At 40.1% G+C, this 23,623-nt stretch overlaps 1 protein-coding gene across 4 annotated transcripts in view; it reads left to right on the top strand.

The window, feature by feature from the left end:
• The window catches only part of si:ch73-340m8.2 (proto-oncogene tyrosine-protein kinase LCK), a 136,424-nt gene that overhangs the window by 105,443 nt on the left and 7,358 nt on the right, over positions 1–23,623 (top strand). For all 4 annotated transcript variants that reach the window (XM_048530684.1, XM_048530685.1, XM_048530683.1 and 1 more), the window contains exons 9-12: positions 6,254–6,433; positions 7,459–7,535; positions 22,026–22,176; positions 22,969–23,100. In XM_048530684.1, coding sequence (XP_048386641.1) covers positions 6,254–6,433; positions 7,459–7,535; positions 22,026–22,176; positions 22,969–23,100 — 540 coding nt within the window. The remainder of the gene's footprint in view (positions 1–6,253; positions 6,434–7,458; positions 7,536–22,025; positions 22,177–22,968; positions 23,101–23,623) is intronic.

The raw sequence follows: 23,623 nt of genomic DNA, 5'->3' as shown, positions 1-23,623 counted from the left end.
GTTTTATGTCAGTTTCCTGACAATGGTTGCATATTTAGATTCTCTGACACTTGAAATAGACACAGCATTTATCCGTGTACATTGCCAGTAGAATTGTCATAAAGTAGTGAATGGAAAGATTCAATAGTAATTTCCCCCTGCCCAATTTGGATGTTGCAATATTTATAATATTTCTCCTTTTCCAGTTGAACTTTGCTGTGGAAGGACTGGCCAGCAATTGTACCAGGGACAAGATTGTCCTCAGAGGTGCTCTCTCTCTGCCAGCGCTACACTCACATAGTTGAGTTGGAAAGGCCTTTTATGTGTATGGTATTATGCATGAATGGCATTCTGGTTGCCATAGACATGGTGGGCAGAAGGGCCTATTCCTCTGCTGTACTCTTCTATGTTCTACATGTGAAGCACATTGAAACATACCTTGAAAGATGTTACAATGCTAGCTATTTGGAACTTCCAATTAATAGGTGAAAGAATGGCCTGAAATGATTTCATTCTTTAATGCTCCTCCCATAACAAATGATGAGAAAAATGCTGTTACCTAAACATTGTTTTCCTATTATAGGAAACTTATGCTTTAACTGCAGAAAATGACAGTCTGCTTGTATGCTTATTACCCAACTCTCACTCCACAGAATCACGGTATTGTTAGCAAACTTTTCACAGTTATCGCATCTTCCAGTGGGTTCCTGTATTCCTGCTTAGCCAAGTTGTAAGTTTGAGGTACCATCTCTACATGTTTTTATCAGTTTGTGGAGAGGTTCTTACATCTATGAACAACAGTAAACCTGTACCGATGTTTCTTCTTGTCCCATTACACCAGAACAAGTATTCCAATATATCTTTTTGACGAGAGACTTTCTCCCTCCTACATTCCACAGTGGTAACTCATGAAGTCCAGAAACCTTTATGTGTATAGTGGTGATTCTATGACTTTATTTTGTCTTATTTTTGTTTGAAGAAAGGCCGAGAAAGAGGTGACAAGAGGTGCACAAAGCCAATAAAGTAAGCAGCTTATGAGGCCTTGGGTTTCTTTTAAAGTTGGAACATAAAAGCAGCCCGAATTAGTGGGGCCAAACTCCCATAGAACCAGGATGTTTAGTTTTAGCTTTCAGCAGTTGCAGAAGCTGGATGTCGGAGCTCTTATGCCTCTCTATATTGTAACTAAAAGCTAGTGTTCTCTTGCTGCTAGAACTGCATGTGAGACAATCTATTGTACTGAATTTGCCTTTGCCATAGGTGGGCTTGTAGGATGTTACTGTATTGGAACAGTTAATTGGTAGTAGTAAATATATATATATTGTTCTGTTAAGCATTTTGGTAGAGTTATGGTTTAGCTGATTCTTTTATTTTTATTTTGATTGTATTTTAATTATAGTGTAAAATAAAGTGTGTTTTGCTTATAGTTGAGTAGTTTGAATAATCAAATTGCATCTGGAATGCAAAGCCTCACACTTACCTTTAAAATAAATGAAATTAGGCTATAGGCTATCTTCTTAATATATTTTGAAGCAGTTTGGTTGGTCCCTAATATCATGGACGACCAGATGGAACCTCTGTTCTCTGTCTGGCTGAAATATTCATTGGTTTGTATGAAAGTCTATAACCTGAAAATAATTTCCTTTGTCTTCATGGCAACATGAAACATTAATTTTATATCCAAATAGAAATGCTGATGTGCTCTTTGATCACAACTCCACTTTATCTCGGAAGTAAGTGGACAGTTTGCAGGCCAACAGTTTATACAATAGATACCCAAACAGACTTGGGAGTTCAGAGGCATGAAACTTTAAAATGCCATGAACAGATGCAGAAAATAATCAAGAAAACTAATGAAATGCCGGTCTTAAATCTAGACCACTATAGTATAAGGATGCAGAAGTAATGCTACAATTATACAAAACTCTGGTTAGACGTTACCTGGCATACTGTGAGCAGATCTACAAAGGATATATTAGCCTTGGAGGAAGTACAATGCAAATTTCCAAGAATGATACCTGAATCTCATTGATTAAGTTAAGAGAACGGATTGTTTTCCTAGAGTTTATAAAGTTAAGGGAGTGATCTGATCAAAGTCTTCAAGATATTAACAGGAAAAAAATCCAGAGTAGATAAAGATAAACTATTTCTACTGGTTAGGGATTCCGGAACTGGGGGCATAGAGAATTATGGCTGGATCATTCAGGGAAATGTTAGGAAGCTCTTCTATACAAGAAGGTTGGTAGATGCTTGGAACCGTCTTCCACGAGTGATAGCAGATGTCAGATCAGTTGTTAATGTTAAATCTGAGATAGGTAAATTCTGTTAAGCAAAGGTATTTGTCCATCCAAGACAAAACAGAGAAAAGAGGATTGGTGGCGATGTACTTCCTCAAGCAACTCTTTAACCAGTACTACATAATGATAGAGGTGGCAAATGCCACAAGGTACCAGCAGTGGTCATCTGGCAAAATATCACAGGTGGGAACTTGAGGTGGTCATGTATTGGCATTGATGAGATGTGGAGAATGGGTAAGGGGTGAGGGAAATTTGCTGATATTATTCTTCTTACACCTATGACAACTTCTAAGGCGCAGGGGTGGACCATTATAAACAGCCCCCTTCTGTATCCCTCAGCCCCTGTGGCTTCTTTTAAACTCTTTTCTTTGGCTGCAACCACAGCTCCCATGATGACCACGCTACCTAGAATGAAAATCTGAATTTCTGAAGCAATCTTTTCTCTGGATTGGATTTGTGAACCGGAAACCATCCTGACAGTGCACTAAAGATGGAGAAGAAAGAATAGAGAACCTTCCACAGTGCTACCAAATGCATAATACCTGGCATTGTGCAATGGGATAGGATTACTTAATGACAGTGCAGTAAAGTGCCACAAGGTATCTCTGACCAAAAGTGTTTGAATTTTACATTTGGGTTTGAGCGAAAGAAGAACGGGTCCAAGCCTAATATTTAATACATAAATAAATATAGTTATGAAGGTATGAATGCAGAGATAACGACTGTGAACTGACAAGCTAGTGAATGGATATATCAACAGAGTTGCAGTGGCAGATATTTAAGAATACACAAAATGGATACATTCCAAGAGAGAGAGAAATTCAAGAGGAGGACCCACAATCCATGGTTAACTTCAAAAAAGTATCAAACCTAAAGAAAAAGCATATAGTTACAAAAAAGATATGTGTCAGTTTAGAAGATTGTTCAAAATATAAAGGACAGCAAAGGATAACTTCAAAAAGGAAAGAATAGAGTATGAGAAAAACCTAACTAGAAATATAAAAATAGATAGTAAGAGTTTCTGTACATATTTTAAAAGGGCAAGGGTTAACAATTTGAATATTGTCCCATAGAAAGTGAGTCTGGGGAATTAATAATAGAAAACAAAGGCAATGACAGATGTCTTGAATAGTCTTCTCTGTAGACGATACTAAAAAAACAACTGTAAATCAGAAAGTAGAAGTGAGGGAGTAACTCAAGAAAATAAGAATCACAAGGGAAATGGTACTGAACAAAATTTTTAACAATGGGCTGACATGTGCCAGACCCTAGAGGACTTCATTTACGATATTTAGAAAGTGTGTTTCATTAAACACTTGAATCATTGGCTTTAATTTTTTGACGTTTTTTAGATTGGAGGAATGTCTCATTTAATAGTGAATGTAAGTCCTTTATTCAAAGAAAAGAAGACAGAAAACAGGAAACAATAGGCCAGTTAGCTTAATGTTTATCATAGGGAAGATGGTATTAATGAGATTTTAGCAGAACCCTTGGACAAGTCCAAGGTTATCAGACAGAGTTAACATTGCCTAAAAATGACCTCTCTTCCAGAAAACAATCTGTTGGATTTCTTTGAGGAGGTATATGAGCTGTGGTTAAATGGAATGTACTATACTTAAATTTGTAGAAGATATTTAATAAAGTTTCACATTGAAAGTTACTGCAGAAAATATTGCAGGGGGTAATATGTTGGCTTAGGTAGAATTTAGCTTTTTAACAGAAAATTGAAAGTACGTATAAATGGGTTATTTTTTCATTGGCACCGTGTAATGAGTGGTATGCAACAGAGGTACTGCAGGGGCCTCAGCTTTTTACAATTCATATAGGTGACTTGGATGAAGAGGAGGAAGGTTTAATTTCTTAATGATAGTAAGATAAAAAGGAAACTAAGTTGTGAAGAGGATGTAAAGAGGCTAAAAAGTTGGTAGATAGGTTAAGCAAATGGGCAATGGTAAATCAAATATAATGTTGGAAAATGTGAAATCGTCCATTCTGGCATGAAGAATAAAAGCTTGAGGTCTAAATGATGAGAGATTGCAGTGCTTTGAGATGCTTTGAGATGCAGAAGTATCTGATGCCTTTGTGCACGAAGCAGAAGAGGTTAGTAAACAGGTACTGCATTTCATTTAGAATATTATCATTTACTGTGAGGGAAATTAAATGCAAATTTCAGGAGATTATTTTGCAGTTCTGCAAAGGTATCTTGAATACTGTATAAAGTATTAGTCCCCTTACGTAAGGAAGTAAATACATTGCAAATTATTTGAGATGGTTTCCCAGACTAATATCTGAAATGGGTGTGTTGCCTTTGGAGGAAAGGTTGGATAGATTGGGCTTGTAGTCATTAAAGTTCGGAAGTGTAAAAGATAACTTGATTGAAATATGCAAGATTCTGAGAGGCCTTGACAGGATGGATGCAGAAAGGATGTTTCCTCCTTTGGGGTGATGTGGAATTAGGAATCATAGTTTAAAGTATGGATCACCAATTTGAGACAGAGATAATGAGAAGTCTTTCTCATGGACTGTTGTGAAATTTTGGAATTTCTCTTCATCAAAAAGCTGTGGAAGCAGACTTCTTAAAATTTTTCTACCTAGAGTTTATTGGTAAATATGTGGTAAAAGGTTAAAGGAGCTAGGCTGGAACATAAAGCAATCATGATGGTTCATGATGTTTTTGAATGGCAGAGCAGGTATGAGGACCAAATGGCTTACTCCTGACCCTAATTTGTAAAAGTTCACAATTCTGAGTTAAGAGTCAGAAACTTCGGAAGGGTTCCAACTTACTTACCAAAATGATTACACAGGATAAGTTAGGGAGATTAAAACCTGCTCTAACTCCTGAATTAATCAGATCAAGTTGATACCTCCATCAGACACCCAGTCTGACACTTTCATCTCTGATATTCAATCCAACCTTATCTTGGAAACCCAATACCTCCACCCCTCCTGTCTAATCTCCCTCCTCCTGATACCTGACCCCTTCCCCACCATCAGAACCCCAACCCCAGGAACTAGTCCTTCAACAGTTGGTCCACGGCACGGAATTCTCCTTTTCTGGTACTTGATTGCCCTGTATAACCCCTGGCCTGTCACCCTGCCTCCTCATCCAGCTGACACCGTATCCCCGTACTCACTTGATGTTCTAACCTTTACCTACCTGCCATAATATCCTGGGTTAATATTGTATCAGAGATAAAAGAAACTGCAGATGCTGGAGAATCCAAGATAACAAGGTGCAGAGCTGGATGAACACAGCAGGCCAAGCAGCATCATAGGTCTTGGAAGGCTGACATTTCCGACCTAGGGTCTAGGCCCGAAATGTCAGCTTTCCTGCTCCTATGATGCTGCTTGGCCTGCCGTGTTCATCCAGCTCTACATCTTGTTATCTCTGCCATAATATCCAGTCACTTTTTTGCCATCAAGCCCATTGCGTACCTTCCACCCGATCTGTCACCTGCCTACCTGCTACCATACTCATCCATCAACTTACTTTGCATGCTTCTTTTCTCCCTTTAGCTGGTCAAAGTGACGTTGAACCTATAAACCCTGCATTATGGCAGTTTACTGCTGAAGAAAGACCAATGGTTTCGTCTCCAACATTGATCCTATGCTGCACTGGAAGACTCTGAGATCAGGCCTGATCTGCATTTTCAGAGCTCTGCGGCATCATAAGTAAGAAAGAGCAGAGTGGCAATCTAACTGTCATTCCCAATTGTCAGAAGATTTATTCCTAATTACCTACCACTGTTCACAACTAGCTTTGCAGGTTTGGAAAACATACCTCTGATCTATTGATTGTAGGATTACATAACTCCTTCTCACATGCTGCTTCCACTGTTTGGCATGCAAGTATTCCTATGTTGTAGCTTCATATTAAAGTTCGCTTGAATATTAACCTGGTATTAACATGGTATCTCCTGGTGGAGATTGTAACCAATTGAATTGAATTTTCAGAACTGTGTTTGTTTTTAAAATCCTAGGCCACTATAAGGACAATATCAAGGTTGCTATTAAAATGCTGAAAGAAGGTAGCATGTCTCCTGAGGCATTCTTGGCAGAAGCCAATCTAATGAAGACACTTCGTCACGACAAGCTGGTGCAGTTGTATGCCGTTGTAACGAAAGAGCCCATCTACATAGTGACAGAATACATGGCAAAAGGTACAGTGGAGATACTGCAGCATGTTTTCCGATGCAATTGCAACTGTGAAAGCATATTAACCTAAATAAAGCTACCATTTATTTGTACTAACTATGATTTTCTTGATCTATAAAATATTGATTAAATAACATGTTTATTTTATGCACAGGCTTGTCGCTGTCTATCATTGTAAATTGGAATTAAATAATTTGTTTGCTATTTCTGTCATTTTGCACAAAACTATAGAAATGGGGTGGGAGTTTATGTGGGACTGTTTAGGAGCCATATATTGACACAAGATACAGAGCATGTGCCCTGAGAGGCTTGAAATTGTGCCTCAAGCTTCATTTTTTTAACCTGTTCAGGGATATTATCACATACCTTTGGAGCAGGTGGGCCTTAAACCCAGGCCTCCTAGTCCAGGGGTATGGACACTATCATTGATACACAAGCGGGCCCTCTCAAGCTTTATTGGCAATATTTGGGTGAACTGTTGTTACCTGTTAACCTCCACAGCGAATTTGCTCATTTGCTGTTGATAAATTTGGGGGAATTTTCCTCACTACAAAAAGAAGGATGGGGATGATCAACATTACTATTCAGCCAGTGAAGCACCTCGGGTTGCAATCAGTTTCAGGAAGCAGACGTAGAGCAGGATTTACCTTTTACAAATGTAAAGGAATTGGCCCTTAGCTGACAGTTGTAACAGACAAGTGGCTTGACCCAATAGCTGGACAACTATTTTTCAGACATCCCATTGGGTGGGCTTTTTCCCCCAGACTTGGCCTTTGTTGTGTATGATTTCTGCTAATAAAGTGGGTTCAATGAAGTCCAAATTTTGCTGCAATTTATTTGACAATGAATTTGAGCTCTACCATGTGTACTCTGATTTTTGGTTACTTGCCAATATAGAACTTCCTACCTGAGAAAAATAGAAGGTAGTTTAGTATGTGGAGTGTGTCATTGATCCAATGGCATTCTCTTTCTTGATTGTCAATGATGTTGACTATAATGTGATTTGAATGTGTGACTTATTCTGCTGTAGGTAGCTTGCTTGACTTCTTAAAGACTGATGAAGGAAGTAAGATTCAACTAGCAAAGTTAATTGATATGTCTGCGCAGGTAGGGGAATTACGTTTTTACTACTGTTTCACTTTGTTCCATCATTGTCACCAGGACTGTGGAGAAGTGGATGGCTCAAGCTGCGCGAGGCCTAACCTATTTTCTGTGCTTTTTTTGTAAACAGTGGGTGAACCTGAAATTTAACACTCAATATCTGGTTAATAGCAATGGAAAAGAGTATCGAGGAAGAGATATGGCAGCAACTGTGATATAATGATACATCAAAGAAGGATGCTATTAGCTCATGGCATCTGTGCCAGTTCTTGGTAGAGCTACTTCATTAATTTCTCTCCTTAGTTCTTTAAACAGAGCCCTTGGAGTTTTCATTTCTCCTTATAAATTTCACAAGAAGCAGTTGTCATTGGAAATATCTTCACTGGGAATTCTGCTGATGAACTGCATTGAGTTAGGTGTAAAGCCCAAATAGATTTATTAACACAAGTGATGACTGTTCTTTTCTGTGAATGCAATAATGCTTGGTCGTCAATGGCTAGAGTCACTAAATGGAATGTAGGGCACCAGTTTAAAAAGTTAGATAATATATAAAAGAAGAAAGTGCATGTTGAGGAATCAATCTCCATTCAGGAAACCTGTTGTAAAATTGGCTGAGATACAGAAATGTTGGATTCTGGGCTGCTCGCTTTAGGGACAAGATCTGACCTGTTTGCTTTAAAAGCATTTTTAAACATCTATCTTTTGCTTAAGTAAACTTATCATTCAACGTTGGGAATACCTTACCTTGTAAAAAACTGAATAACATGATTCATCCTGCACTCATTTTAAACTATGTGCCCAACTACAGAAAGGAAGTATCTCTGGAAGATTTATTTTTTTTAAATCTCTGACTCAGACAATGGTGTCTTCCATAGCTAGAAATTTGTACACTGGAAAAAGCAGCACCTCTGGCCTTCACCTGTACAGTTTGCCCACATGGCTTGCAGCACCTGAAGTTCTGATACTCTATAGTTAATAAGTTGTTTGAAGAGGATGTTAGAAGGTCTTTTCATAAGTGTACTTTCTCAGTGCAGCAAAGGTATAAATGCTGGTTTAAGGTTAAATGTTGAGCACCTGATATGTCTTTTGTGCCTAATATCGGTAGGTTTAACAAAGTAATATTTATTGTTCATTATGATCCTACCTTTGAGCTGATAAAGAAATAATAGGATAAATGTTGTGAGACCATCATCAAACTGACTGATAAAAGTACCAATTCTGATCTGTAATATAAGAAAATAAAAAATTGAAGCTGAATGAAGGAGATGCCCACATTATCAAGCAAATTGTTTTGATTATCAAATTGTATGTATTCAGTGAGTACCAGAACTGGATTGTGCATTAACTGTTTCTCTTAGCAGGCTGCCCATTGAATTGGGGCTTCAGAATTGATAATGCTTCTGGACCAGGCCTCCAAATTTATTACAATCGGGTGGGAATCAGGAACCTCTAAAAAATTTGACAAAGTGTGAGATCCCAAGTACTTACCAAGAGAATAAAGTTACAAGATTCCACTGTTTTGATCAAACAACTATACACTTTACAATGCAAAGGCAGAATGTTCACACAATCTACAATGTACATATATAACAAATTCTAACACTGTAAATTAACATGAGGCAAATATGGATGAGATACCAGGCGCTCATCTAAATAGGACCAAATTGTCATTAAAATTCCATTCCCAACTTCTTCCTAATCATGAAATCCTTCATATTTTCAAAGGTTTGCTCTAATTCCAATTAACAAAGCCATCAGTCTGATAACATTTCCGTTTTCAAAGTGAATTCAATAAAAGTCTCATTATGTTTCATCCTTATTGTTGTAAAACTTTATTTAGTAAACTTCAGGAATAAACTTCTAAGTGTTAAGTACCACATTTCTAACGTTTTGATATTCTGAGGATTATTTTTCTAAAAGTCTTGAATAAACATTCATTGCCTTATCACTCAAGATGTTTTGTAGCACAAGAATTCATGAGTCCCTTATTCAGGTCAATTTTTCTTGATGAATTTTCTGAAAAGAGGGAAAATGTCTCTCTGAAGAAGGATTTAGGACATTGGGCTCAAAACAGATGCTGCCAGGTCTGTTGAGTTTCTCCAGCAATTTCTGTTGTATTGTTGAAGGTACGTCTTGACCCTTTCCTTAATACACTTAGGAACTAAATTAAGATTTATTTATGTTAATTTTTAAAATGGGACAAGACTCCCTTTCGCCGCTAATCTTTATCGTATTCATGTTTTCCGATTTCTTTCTCACTTTGAAGTTTCCTTTATCTTATCATTTTCCTCCCAAGTCAACGTCTCTCTGGAGTTCAAGTTCAAACATTTTTGGCTTTTTCAAGCTCAATTTTTCTCACTTCTTTTTCCCTTTCTACCTCATCTGCAACTCCATTCTGGCAAATTCAAGCTGTATTTACCTTGGGTTGATCTCTTTATCTTTCAATCCCAGATGCTGCGCTATTAACTCAACTATATATGTCTTCTTTGTCCCTGCTTTTAATTCTAACTCCAGATTTCTTGCTAATGATTAGCACAACCTTGGTTAAGTTTTGCAAATCATTGGAGGATAAATCTTTCCTCTCCAGAAAAGCCATAGCAGCCCACAGAGTTGTTTTGGTGTTCAATATGTACAGCAACATTCACCATGAAAATATTCTCAGCTTTAAGCATAACAAGACCCAACACTCATATTTAGTTGTGGATATCAACTCCCAGAAGAGCCCCAAAGTATATTACAATCTATCTCTTTTTATAAAGATGATAAAGTATGAGATGCCAGATACTTACTAACAGATTAAAGCCACAAAATTCATTTAGTTTGTACAATCCACAATAAACCTTCATGTGCAAAGTTAGACCACAATCTGGAATATGAAAATCATATTCGAACATAGAGTTGTGGAATTATACAGCATGGAAAGAGACTTGTTGGTCCAACTTCTCCTCACTGATGAGATATCCTAAACTGATTTAATCTCATTTGCTTGCATTTGGCCCTTATAGCCTCCAAATCTTTCCTATTCATGTACGCATTCAGATGCATTTTAAATGTTGTAATTGTACCAGCCTGTGCCACCTCCTCTGGCAGCTCATTCCTTACACACACTGTTCTCGACGTGAGAAAGATACCCTTCTCTCACCTTAAACCTATGCCATCTAGTTTTGGATTCCCTACCCTGGGAAAAATATCTTGGTTTTCACCAAATCCATGCCTCTTATGAGTTTATAAATGTCTGTAAGGTCAACCACCAGCCTCTGCCCCCCTAGGTAAAAAGACCCTCAGCCTCTCCCTATAACTCAAACAATCCAATTCTGGCAACATTCTTGTAAATCTTTTCTGCGCTCTCTCAAGTTTAACAACATAATTCCTATAAAATGCAGTATTCTAAAAGTGGCCTCACCAATGTCCTGTATAGCCGCAACATGATGCCCCACCTCCTACACACAGTGTTCTGACCAATGGAGGCAAGCATGCCAAACTTCTTCTTCGTCACCCTGTCTACCTGTGACTCTACTTGCAAGAAACCATGCATCTGCACCCATCGAAAATTAACTTGAGTCAGATTTGGGTAACAAATAACAATAAAACACCCATAGTGCACATCAAATGGCAAATTCAATCAAGAATCAAATATCTCAGCAATCCCTGGATGTTATTGACAAGGTTCTTCATAGTAGACTGGTTAGTAAGGTTAGAACACATGGGATTTGGGGGAGGTAGCCAATTGGATACAAAATTAGCTTGAAGGTAGGAGTTAGAAGGTGGTGATAGAGGGTTACTTTTTGGACTTAAGGCCTGTGACCAGTGGTGTGCCACAGGATTGGTGCTGGGTCCTCTGCTTTTTTTATATAAATGATTTGGATGTGAATAAAGGAGGTGTGGTTAGTAAGCTTGAAGATAACTCAAAATAGATGGTGTAGTGGACAGTGAAGAAGAGTACAATGGGCCTTGATCAGAAGGGCCAATGGGCCGAGGATTGGCAGACGGAGTTTAATTTAGATAAATGTGAGGTGTTGCATTTTGGTAAGGCAAGCCAGGGAAGCATTTATACAGTGAATGGTAGTGCAGTGGGGAGTGTTATTGAACAAAGAGACCCAGAGTGCAGGTACGCTGTTCCTTAAAAGTGGAGACAGAGGTAAACAGGGTGGTGAAGGTGTTTGGCACGTTTTCCTTCATTGGTAAGAACATTGAGTACAGGAGTTGAGATCTTATTTTGCACCAGTACAGGGCATTGGAATACCTTTGGAATACTGCATACAATTCTGGTCACCCTTCTATAGGAAGGATGTTGTTAAACTTGAGAGGATGCAGACAAGAATGACAAGGACGTTGCCAGGATTGCAGAGTTCGAGTTAAACGCAAAGGCTGAATAGACTGGGACATTTTTCACTAGAATGTCGGAGGTTGAAGGGTAAACTTAGATGGTTATAGAATCATGAGAAGCATGGATATGGTGAATAACCAAGGTCTTTTACCAAGGGTTAAGCAGTCCAAAATTAGGGGGCTTGGATTCAAGGTGAAAGGGGAAAGCTTTAAAAAGAACTTTTTCAAATAGAGGCAGGTGCATAAATGGAATGCGCTTTCAAAGGAAGTGATGGGGTCTGGTTCAATTACAACATTTAAAAGGCATTTGGATGGGTGTATGAATTAAAAGGATTTAGACAGATATGGGCCAAATGTTGGCAAATGGGACTAGGTCATATTGGGAAGTCTGGCATGGATGAATTAGACTGAAGGTCTGTTTTTCTGCTGTATGGTTCTATGACTCTGACATGGTAGTTTTCAACTCTCATCAAAACTTCATAAGAGATCACAATTCTTCTGATGATCTGACCTTGAGATTCCTTTAAGAGCTGCATGGATTGCCACAATGACGGCTGAAGTTATGTTTGATCACCTTCCTACCCTGGGAGTATACTTCACTGGATTCTGGGAACCGGAACTCTAGTACTTATTCACTGCCACAAAGCTAACCTTTCTTTGTTGGTAGCTTTACCCAACAGGCCCTGCTCCTTCCTTTTCCCTGAGTTCTAATCTTGTTCAGTTGCATCAAGTTGTTTCTAAAACTCTTTTGAGAGCCCTAGGAGCACAGAGCTTCACAACTATTCTTGGAATTCATCCCTGAGTCGCAACATAGAACCAGTGTAGTTCAGTTGTTTGTTCAGCATTCCAGCTAAATGACAGCACTGCTTAACATGGAGCCTACTTCTGTCTGTCTGTCTGTCTCTTTCTCTTTCATACATAACTAACTACCTTTAACCATTGAATTGCTCTATAGTGACCTTTGAACTGTTGTAAGTGATCCATTGATAACCTTGCAACAAGTTGGGCAGCACAGTGGCTCATGGTCAGCACTGCTGCCTGGCTGGGTTCGATCCCAGCCTTTGGTGACTGCTTGAGTGGTGTTTGTATGTTCTCCCTGTGTCTGTGTGGGTGCTCCATTTTCCTCCCACAGTGCAAAGATGTGCAGGTTATAGGTGGATTGTCTATGCTAAATTGACCTGTAGTATCTAGGCAATGGAGGCTAGATGGATTAGCCATGGGAAATGCAGGGATAGGGTAGGAGTGTTGTGTCCGGGTGGGATGCTTCCCAGTGAGGTGGTGCAGACCTGACAAGCCAAATGGCCTTTTTCTACACTGTAGGGATTCTAGAAAGTCCTGCCCTTGATCCTAGGCAATATTGAATGTAGCTAATAACAATCAAATGTAGCCCTCCTTGGAATTTTCTGTTGCCTACACATTGCAACTTCCACTTGCTGGCTCACAAAGTATAAATTGCATAAAACAAAACAAAACAATCTACATTGAGATGAATCTTCTTATTAGCATGGTTTTTGCATTAAATGTGTGTACGGAATTTACTTAGTGGGAAGCATGCTATTAAATTTCATTTCATGAAGTGAATCTTAATCCCCCAAAATGGTTGGATTTAGGTCATGGAAGATAATAGTTTTAAAATTTAAAATCATTCTCCTGAGTGCCTGGAGGCAACACAATTGGCAGGTTGCTTGCCTGCTCCTGGGAACTGTATTATTTAACCGTTCCAAAGAGGCTAGCAGCCTCTGAATTAACTGGTTTTGTAGGTTTCTTGGAAACCTGGCTGCTGAAGGTAGCCAAAGACAGCATAAGGCAGAAGCTCAATGTTTTAGGGCAGTTATTAGTGGTACAGGAAGTAGACTTCCTTCCCCATTGGTCTCCAATTCCTTCTCCTCATCTCCCACTGGTCAGACCTTTGGGTTCACTCAATTTCTAACATAAGGGATTAAAGTTCCTATCTGCCCTGGGGTTAGGATCAGACCTCCTAATTCCCACCAACCCTCAGTAAGTAGCAGCAGGTTTCCTTCATGGTCCTACCTCTCACTGTTGCATTCTTCCCTTGAACCTGGGAGCCAGACTTGTTGATCAGCTGAGTTGAAACAGAAAACTATTAAAATACTGTGGTTTCTCGAATTCTGAAATAAAAATGATAAACAATATCCTGGAAGCACACAGAATAGTCAACTAGTGTCTATCGAAAAACCGGCAAATTTACATTTCCTGCACTTTCTGTTAAACGGAATGAATTGGAAAACCGTACTGGGGACTAATAATGGGTTACATGTTGAAGCTTCATCAACAATATGAGGTGGTTTAGGAGAAAGTAAGTCGTGGCTTTGTGCTAGACCTATCATCTCACTAAGCCCACTATATAATCAATATGAGAGTGGATGGCTTGGTGTGGTCAGAAGATGATAAAATGAGGTTGATGTCACAAAATGGATAGGCTTGTTAGGCCTAATAGTCTGTAAGGAACAGGACCCCAAGATCATTTCCTATTTGTGATTGGTGATTGGCAATTTCCTGCTTCCCAGGTGTAAGGCATTCATAAGATTTTTAAGGTTGTGTCTTTTAACAATCCATGTAGTCACAATTCTGGGCGATTTGAGCACGATATTTTCTTTTAGCCCAGTATATTTAGTTAAGTCACATATGTAAGATGTTTGGTGAGTGATAATGGGAACTGCAGATGCTGGAGAATCCAAGACAATAAAATGTGAGGCTGGATGAACACAGCAGGCCCAGCAGCATTTCAGGAGCACAAAAGCTGACGTTTCGGGCCTAGACCCTTCATCAGAGATGGGGATGGGGTGAGGGTTCTGGAATAAATAGGGAGCGAGGGGGAGGCGGACTGAAGGTGGAGAGGAGAGTATAGGTGGGGAGGTGGGGAGGGGATAGGTCAGTCCAGGGAAGATGGACAGGTCAAGGAGGTGGGATGAGGTTAGTAGGTAGGAGATGGAGGTGCGGCTTGGGGTGTTAGGAAGGGATCCGCTTGGGAACCCTGCAGCCCAATGGTATCGATGTGGACTTCACCAGCTTCAAAATCTCCCCTTCCCCCACCGCATTCCAAAACCAGCCCAGTTCGTCCCCTCCCCCCACTGCACCACACAACCAGCCCAGCCCTTCCCCTCCACTCACTGCATCCCAAAACCAGTCCAACCTGTCTCTGCTTCCCTGACCTGTTCTTCCTCTCACCCATCCCTTCCTCCCACCCCAAGCCGCACCTCCATCTCCTACCTACTAACCTCATCCCACCTCCTTGACCTGTCCGTCTTCCCTGGACTGACCTATCCCCTCCCCACCTATACTCTCCTCTCCACCTATCTTCTTTTCTCTCCATCTTCGGTCCGCCTCCCCCTCTCTCCCTATTTATTCCAGAACCCTCTCCCCATCCCCCTCTCTGATGAGGAGTCTAGGCCCGAAACGTCAGCTTTTGTGCTCCTGAGATGCTGCTGGGCCTGCTGTGTTCATCCAGCCTCACATTTTATTGTCATGTAAGATGTTTGGTCTGTTTTGAGTTTCTGCGAGTGGAGAGTAGGTGTGAGAGTCAGTTCAAATCAGTACACTACGACAGCTGTGAGTAGTTGGAGGAAGATGGGAGTGAGAGACAAGCACCCACTGTTGTAGTGAATGACTGATTTAAACAGGCTTACATTATGTGAGAAAGTAGTGAAAGAATATTATCATAATCCTCCTTGAATTGATTAAAAAGGGTAGTTTCAATGTACACTATCACAATTATTCAATGTACTGCTCTACATAAAGAGTTAATCTACCTACAGTTTACAATGTTGCCAAAATTAGATGTCTGCTGTCAGTAAGATAAGTTACAAATTTAGGAAATGGTGGTCTGTCAGAAAAGGCTGATTCTGTTGCTGCTTTATTATGACTTCCTATCAATCGTGAGATCAACAGAGGAAATGAATTCATCGCTTCCATTTTCCACTGTGATAAGCACATTTAAAAAAAAATGCCTTGAGGAGAAGAAATCAAGTAATACAGACATCTCCAACCCTGCCCTCCAACCCCACCACACCCAGTACTTTCCCCTGCAACTGCAGGAAGTGCTACACTTGCCTCCACACCTCCTCCCTCACCCCTATCCCAGGCCCCAAGATGATTTTCCATATTAAGCAGAGGTTCACCTGCACATCTGCCAATGTGGTATACTGTATCCATTATACCCGGTGTGGCTTCCTCTACATTGGGGAAACCAAGCGGAGGCTTGGGGACCGCTTTGCAGAACACCTCCGCTCAGTTCACAATACACAACTGCACCTCCCAGTCGCGAACCGTTTCAACTCTCCCTCCCATTCTTTAGATGACATGTCCATCATGGGCCTCCTGCAGTGCCACAATGATGCCACCCGAAGGTTGCAGCAACAGCAACTCACATTCCGCTTGGAAACCCTGCGGCCCAATGGTATCAATGTGGACTTCACCAGCTTCAAAATCTCCCCTTTCCCTACCGCATCCCAAAACCAGCCCAGCTCTTCCCTCCCCCCACTGCATCCCAAAACCAGCCCAGCCTGTCTCTGCTCCCTAACCTGTTCTTCCTCTCACCCATCCCTTCCTCCCACCCCAAGCTGCACCTCCATTTCCTACCTACTAACCTCATCCCACCTCCTTGACCTGTCTGTCTTCCCTGGACTGACCTATCCCCTCCCCACCTCCCCACCTATACTCTCCTCTCCACTTATCTTCTTTTCTCTCCATCTTAGGTCCGCCTCCCCCTCTCTCCCTATTTATTCCAGAACCCTCACCCCATCCCCCTCTCTGATGAAGGATCTAGGCACGAAACGTCAGCTTTTGTGCTCCTGAGATGCTGCTTGGCTTGCTGTGTTCATCCAGCTTCACACTTTAATACAGACATCTTTCTGTTTAAGATTTGGGGAATAATTTGCACAAGTTTTATAGAGTGCCAGAGTTCTCAGGGTTGACACTCCAAAATGTGGAACACCTGTACACATTGTACTCATCGAATTGATTGCTGTGGCAACAGCAAAGCTCCTTTAAACAGGATGAGTTTTTAACAATCTATCATAAGCTATTGTGGATTTTGAATTATAGTAAGGAATAATGTTCCTTTTGCTGTAAATAACAGCAGTCACAGCAATGTTCTGGAAGAGGTTGAAAAACAGTAACTACTACAATGAGCTTTAAGACAATTTTACAAAGATATTTTTAAAGAAAGGTATCCCTTATGTAGGCATCACAGCAGTAAGTTTTCAAATGGCAAAATTCACAAGCAGCAATAAAGTGATTGACCAATTAAATTGTTTTTTTGTGATCTTGAAAGGTGCTGAACATGAGAAAAAGCTATTTATGCCAGTGCAGGAGGATTTCTGCTTGACACGATAGATAAATCTTAGCTTCCAGGCTGAATTAAACTCTTTGTAATCTTGGTTCCCTATTCAATGCCCAAGTTAAATTTCCAATTCCTTATTTTCTCCATCAGAAAAATTGCCTACTTTGTCCTTTTTTAATGCAGTCTGTTTCTGCCTACATTTTAGCCTGTTTTTCTCTGAAATCCTGATCCATGCCTTGGTCAATTCAGATTGAAATACTTTCACTGATGAATTGGCAAATGGCCTGACTTTCTGAGGAAGGGTCTCAGAACCCGAAACGTTAACTCTGATCTTTTCTTCACAGATGCTGCCAGACCTGCTGAGCTTTTCTAGCAACTTCTGTGTTTGTTCAACAGACAATAAAACATATTCACATAAATATGAGGCAGACTTGATAAAGGAGCTTAGGGTAAAGGAACCCTTAGGAGGCACTGATCATAAAATGATAGCATTTACTCTGCAATTTGAGAGGGAGAAGTTAGAATCAGAGATAATGGTATTACAGCTGATAAAGGTGACGACCGAGATATGAGGAAAGAACTGGGCAGAATTGACTGGAAGAGGAGCCGAGCAGAAAGGTAGTGGGACAGCAATGGCAGGAGTTTCTGGGAGTAATTCAGGAGACACAGCAAAAATTCATCCCTAGGAAAAAGAAGTTGGTACAGGTAGGATGAGGCAACCATGGCTGACTAAGGAATCAGGGATAGCATAAAAGCAAAAGAGAAAGTATATAATGTGGCGAAGGGCAGTAGGAAACCAGAGGACTGGGAAGCTTACAAAGACCTACAGAAGGCAACAAAAAATAAATAAGGAGGGAGAAGATTAAATATGACAGCAAGCTAGCCAGTAATATAAATGAAGACTGTAAGAGTTTCTTTAGATATATAAAGGGCAAAAGAGAGGCAAAAGTGGACATTAGACCACTGGACAATGGCAATGGCAAGATAGTTGTGGGGAACAAGGAAATGGCTGGGGAACTGAATAATTACTTTTGACAGTTTTCATGGTGGAAGACATGAGTAATCTCCCAAAAATTCAATAGAATCAGGGTACGAGCTGAGTAGGGTGGCCATCACTAAGGAACAGGTGCTAGTAAAACTGATTGGCCTGAAGGTGGATAAATCGCCTGGACCAGGTGGACTACATACCAAAGTGCTAAAGGAGATAGCTGAGGAGATAGTGGAAGCGTTAGTGGTGATCTTTCAGGAGTCACGGTTGTCAAGGAGGGTCCCAGAGGACTGGAAAATTGCTAACGGAACACCTCTGTTTAGAAAGGGAGTAAGGCAAAAGACAGAAAATTGCAGGCCGATTAGCCTAACCTCGGTTGTGGGTAAAATTTTCGAATCCATAGTAAAGGATGAGATTTCTGAATATTTGGAAGTGTATGGTAAAGTAGAGCAAAGTCAGCATGGTTTCAGCAAGGGGTGGTCATGCCTGACAAATCTGCTAGAATCCTTTGAGGAATTAACGATCAGGGTAGGCCAAGGAGAGCTAATAGATGTTATCTGCCTGGACTTCAAGAAGGCCTTTGATAAAATGCCTCACAAGAGGCTGCTAAGTAAGATAAGGGCCCAGGGTGTCAGAGGAAAGGTGCTAGCGTGGATAGAAGATTGGCTGTTTGGCAGAAATCAGAGAGTGGGGATAAAGAAGTGTTCCTCAGGATGGCAGCCGGTGACAAGTGGTGTTTTGCAAGCGTCCGTGTTGGGACCACAACTTTTCATTTTACACATTCATGATCGAGATGAAGGAACTGTTAGCATTCAGGCTAAGTTTGCAGACAATACAATGATAGGTGGAGCGACATGTGGTATTTGGAGGTGGGGATGCTGCAGAAGGATTTAGATAGGTTGGCAGAGTGGGCAAAGAAGTGGCAGGTGGAGTATAACATGGGAAAGTGTGAAGCCATGCACTTTGGTAGGAAGAATAAAAACATGGACTATTTTCTAAATGAGGAGAAAATTCAGAAGTCTGAAGTGCAAAGAGACTTGCAAGTTCTCGCCCAGGATTCTCTTGAGGTAAATTTGCAGGTTGAATCAGTAGTCAGGATGCAATGTTGGCATTTATTTTGAGAGGACTTGAATATAAACACAAGGATATACCACCGAGGCTTTATAAGGCTCTGGTCAAGCCACATTTGGAGTATTGTGTGCAGTTTTGGGCCCCATATCTCAGGAAGGATGTACTGGCCCTGGAGTGGGTTCAGAGGAGGTTCATGAGAATGGTCCCAGGAATGGAAAGCATAACATATGAGGAATGTTTGAGGACTCTGGGACTGTCCTCATTGGAGTTTAGAAGGATGAGGGGGGGATCTAATTGAAACTTACAGAATACTGAATGGCCTGGACAGAGTGGATGTTGGGAAGATGCTTCCATCAGTAGGAGAGCCTAGGACCTAAGGGCACAGCCTTAGAGTAAAGGGAAGACCTTTTAGATAGGAGATAAGGAGAAACTTCTTCAGCCAGAGAGTGATGGATCTATGGAATTCATTGCCACAGAAGGCTGTGGAGGCCAGGTCATTGAGTACATTTAATACTGAGATAGATAAGTTCTTGATTATCAAGGGGACTAAAAGGGTTAAGGGGAGAAAGCAGGAGAATGGGGTTGAGGAACTTATCATCCATAATTGAATGGCAGAGCAGACCCGATGGGCCGAATGGCCTAATTTCTGCTCCTATGTGTTACGGTCTTAAATAAATTCCCCACCTGTCAGCCCATTTCTGCCTCTGTCACCTCCTGGAATTTTCACTCTGTCTGTCTGTCTTGTGCAGTCTCCCACTGTTCATGTCACTGACTTAATCGTTAACAGCATTTCCTACAGTTCCCACAGATGCACTGCCTGGCATGCTCTCCTTAAACTCTACTTTATCTTTTCAAATCAAACTTGTCCTTGGAGGACTTCTTTAAAATTCACTTTTTCTTTCTCACTTCTGTCAAATATAGTTCTTTAGCTAATTGGCTTTTCTAATGTAATACCCCATCGGATTGCTGAGTGGAGCCCAGGCATTTGTGCCACAGGATGAAAAGTTTTTTTTAAACATGCTACTATTGGTAGCGAGTTTTGAGAAGCTTTGTAGCTCAGTTTTAGGTTCTGGATGTGAGATTGCTTGCTGAGCTGGAAGGTTAGTTTTCAGGCGTTTCGTCACCATTCTAGGTAACATCATCAGTGAGCCTCCGTCGAAGTGCTGGTGTAATGTCCCACTTTCTATTTATAAATAGAAAGTGGGACATAACACCAGCGCTTCGTCGGAGGTTCACTGATGATGTTACCTAGAATGTGACAAAACGTCTGAAAACTAACCTTCCAGCTCAGCGAGCAATCTCACATCCAGAATGCTACTATTGGATTGAAAAGTCAATAAGAAACAACTTCATAGGTCTCTGAATGCTGAAATAACTATGCAGTAACTGTACTTACGTCCTCTTATTGCAAAGTTGCAGGAAAGGTGTGGTGTTATGTCCCAGTTCTTAGAATATCCTACAATTGAATAGGTCATGAATGAAGTTCCAGCAGTACGTACAACAGCAGATTTATTGGGAATCATGTGTGAAGAGGAAATACTTGTGGCCAAGGCCATAGTACATTTAAAAACTGAAAGAATTGCAAATGCTGTAAATCAGGAACAAAACAGAAGTTGCTGGAAAAGCTCAGCATGCCAGTATCTGTGAAGAAAAATCAGAGTTAAAGTTTCAGGCCTGGTGGCCCTTCCTGAGTCCTGAGAGCTTTTGCAGCAACTTCTGTTTTTGTGGCCGTAGTACAGCAGTTCCTTTCTATTCTTCTGTGGGATTTGAGTATTCTAATCTGGCACAAATCAAACACCAAACAGGCCTATACCTTTAAAACAATCGCATGACACCACAATGTATGAAGTGTTCATAATGCATAGTTAGATCAGTAAACACAAAGCCAAAATGTGTGCTAGTCAGTGATGCCAAAACCATATAAGTAGGTAGTCATAGAAATAAGCTTCAAGACAACTGTCACATAAGAACCTGGCTCTTTCAGATATTTGTTTTGTGGGTTATCATTTATAAAATGACTATGCTCACCTGTAAGCATTGCTGGTAAGGCTAGCATTTATTAACTATCCCTCATTGCCCTTAAGATGACCAAGGTGAGTTGCCTTTTTGTGATGAAGGCACCCCCATAGAGCTGTTCGGAAGGGAATTTTGGTACACTTGGAATGGTACAATACATTGAGATTCATCAGAAAATATGGTCAGAAGATTGTGCTGGAATGTTGAGGCATAGTCCCAGCTGTAAACAGTAGGTAGGTCAAGTCATGGCACACAAAAATCTTGTTGAAAAAACTGAACGAGATTCCTTGTGATTTAGAGCAAGAATTATAATGGCATTGAATAAGTCTGCATAGCACTATATTTGGAAAGAAGTGATCCAGGTAACAGGAGTTCGAGAACATTGTAATTTTCTGAAGTACGCATCATTTTTACATTATTGAAGACTTGAGAAATTTATATAAAATTGTTTGTGGAAAACTACCTTTGTTATATTTACCCTGAATTCAAACACATACTGTAGAAGTAGGCTTTGACCAAGTTTGTGGATGTGGGGGAGGCTTTGTGTTCCATTTAGTTTGGTCAACATGGTGGATTGGATTTTACAGAACCAGAATGTGAATTGGATGGTTTAATTCATTGGTATATTTGGTTTGCAGTGAAGGGATTTGGATGGGTATGACAGCATGTGAGATTGAAAGAAGATTATCTTAAGTCTGGCGGTCCATCAAGACAAGCATTGAGAACACGTGATTTTAAGAATTAGTATTTCATTCATTATCAATTTTTAAATACTGGAATGTCAATTTTTCAGATTGCAGAGGGGATGGCATACATTGAAAAGAAAAATTACATCCACAGGGACTTGCGAGCTGCCAATATTCTAGTATCAGATACTTTAATCTGTAAAATTGCAGACTTTGGTCTTGCAAGGCTTATAGATAATGAATACACAGCGCGAGAAGGTAAGGCTTTGTTTTATATTCACACTTTCAATGGGATATATGTTCCTAGGCCTTTGAATGAATAGAATGCTCATGATATACTTGGCATCCTTTCTGTTTTCCCCATTTTTGAAATCCCTACTATTCTCTTTTCCTCAGTAACTCTACTTCTTGTTAACTCTACTTCCCCATTTTCATTTTTCACCACTGCTCTGGGCTATTGATATGTCAAAGAATTTTGTATGGATGTTGGATTGTTTAGAGTTAAAGCTGAAGTTTATGTAACTGTGTCTATATTAATCTGACTCAAGACCTTACTTGTACTTGGGAAATTTTGGAAGAAAAACAGCACTTCAAGTGTTTCAGCTTATCAGATGCACACACACTGTGTAGTTGATGATTCCTTCTAATAAAATGAAAAACATTTTTCAATGAGAGGATGGTTGCTATTTATTTTTATTAAATACAAAAACTCCTTGTGCTTCAGTGGGTCAGGTTCATTTCTGGTGTCTAACTGAGCCATTCAGACCAGGAACATATCTGTGTCTCTCGCTTATGCTTATTAATATTCTCAAGTTTGTAGATGCAATGCACTCACTATGGAGGGGATATTTTCTCAAACTTGTTTGATATCCAGTCACTTTTACTTAAAGGACAAACTTTGGAGCAGCTGGTTCAATAGTCACCAACACTTGCTCCTGAGTCCTGAGCATGATGCAGAACTAATAAGTCAAAAACTTCAGGAAAGTAATGGTGAAAGTTTGTAGCAAGAAAAATAATTTTTACGTTTTTTTTATTTTCTTTTTGTCACAGGTGCCAAGTTCCCAATCAAATGGACAGCACCAGAGGCTATTAATTATGGCACATTTACAATTAAGTCTGATGTCTGGTCCTTTGGAATACTTTTAACAGAGATTGTAACGTATGGAAGAGTGCCATATCCAGGTAGTGTAGAAATTGCACTGGACATCTGGATTTTTAGACGCCTAATGTGGGATTCTTTTTACATTTAAATGATAACAGTGACAGCATGCATTCAGTCTGTATAAGTATTACTGAGTAGCTCAATACCAATCCTAATGACACTTAGTAAATAGGTGGCTTAAGCTGGCAATGTCACGTTAACGCCACTTAGAGCTTAAACTGCACTTTCAAAAACGATTGCATGTTTTGATATGTTGCTCAGTTTCTAGATGGAGCCGTATGATTCTGACAGGCCATGGTTCGAAGTGTGTAAATGGATGTATAAAGACTTCTGGTATAAAGCTCTGGCTTCCTCAGAAACATGGAATGCTATAGTCCACATGCAAATATGCAGTACGTGATTCAACAAATAACTGGTTGTGCATGTAATTTTACAGCTCAGGGGAGACCTTTAACTCATCATAACCAGTGATAACTGTGTCTAATATCTCTTTACTTCGTCTCATTTCCAAATCCATTTCCAAATTCCTTTCTTTTTCCATTT

Source organism: Stegostoma tigrinum, chromosome 4 (genome assembly GCF_030684315.1).
Source record: "Stegostoma tigrinum isolate sSteTig4 chromosome 4, sSteTig4.hap1, whole genome shotgun sequence".
Classification (NCBI taxonomy): Eukaryota; Metazoa; Chordata; class Chondrichthyes; order Orectolobiformes; family Stegostomatidae; genus Stegostoma; species Stegostoma tigrinum.
The sequence above is the reverse complement of the archived record's forward strand: the minus strand, read 5'-3'. Positions and strand labels throughout refer to the sequence as shown.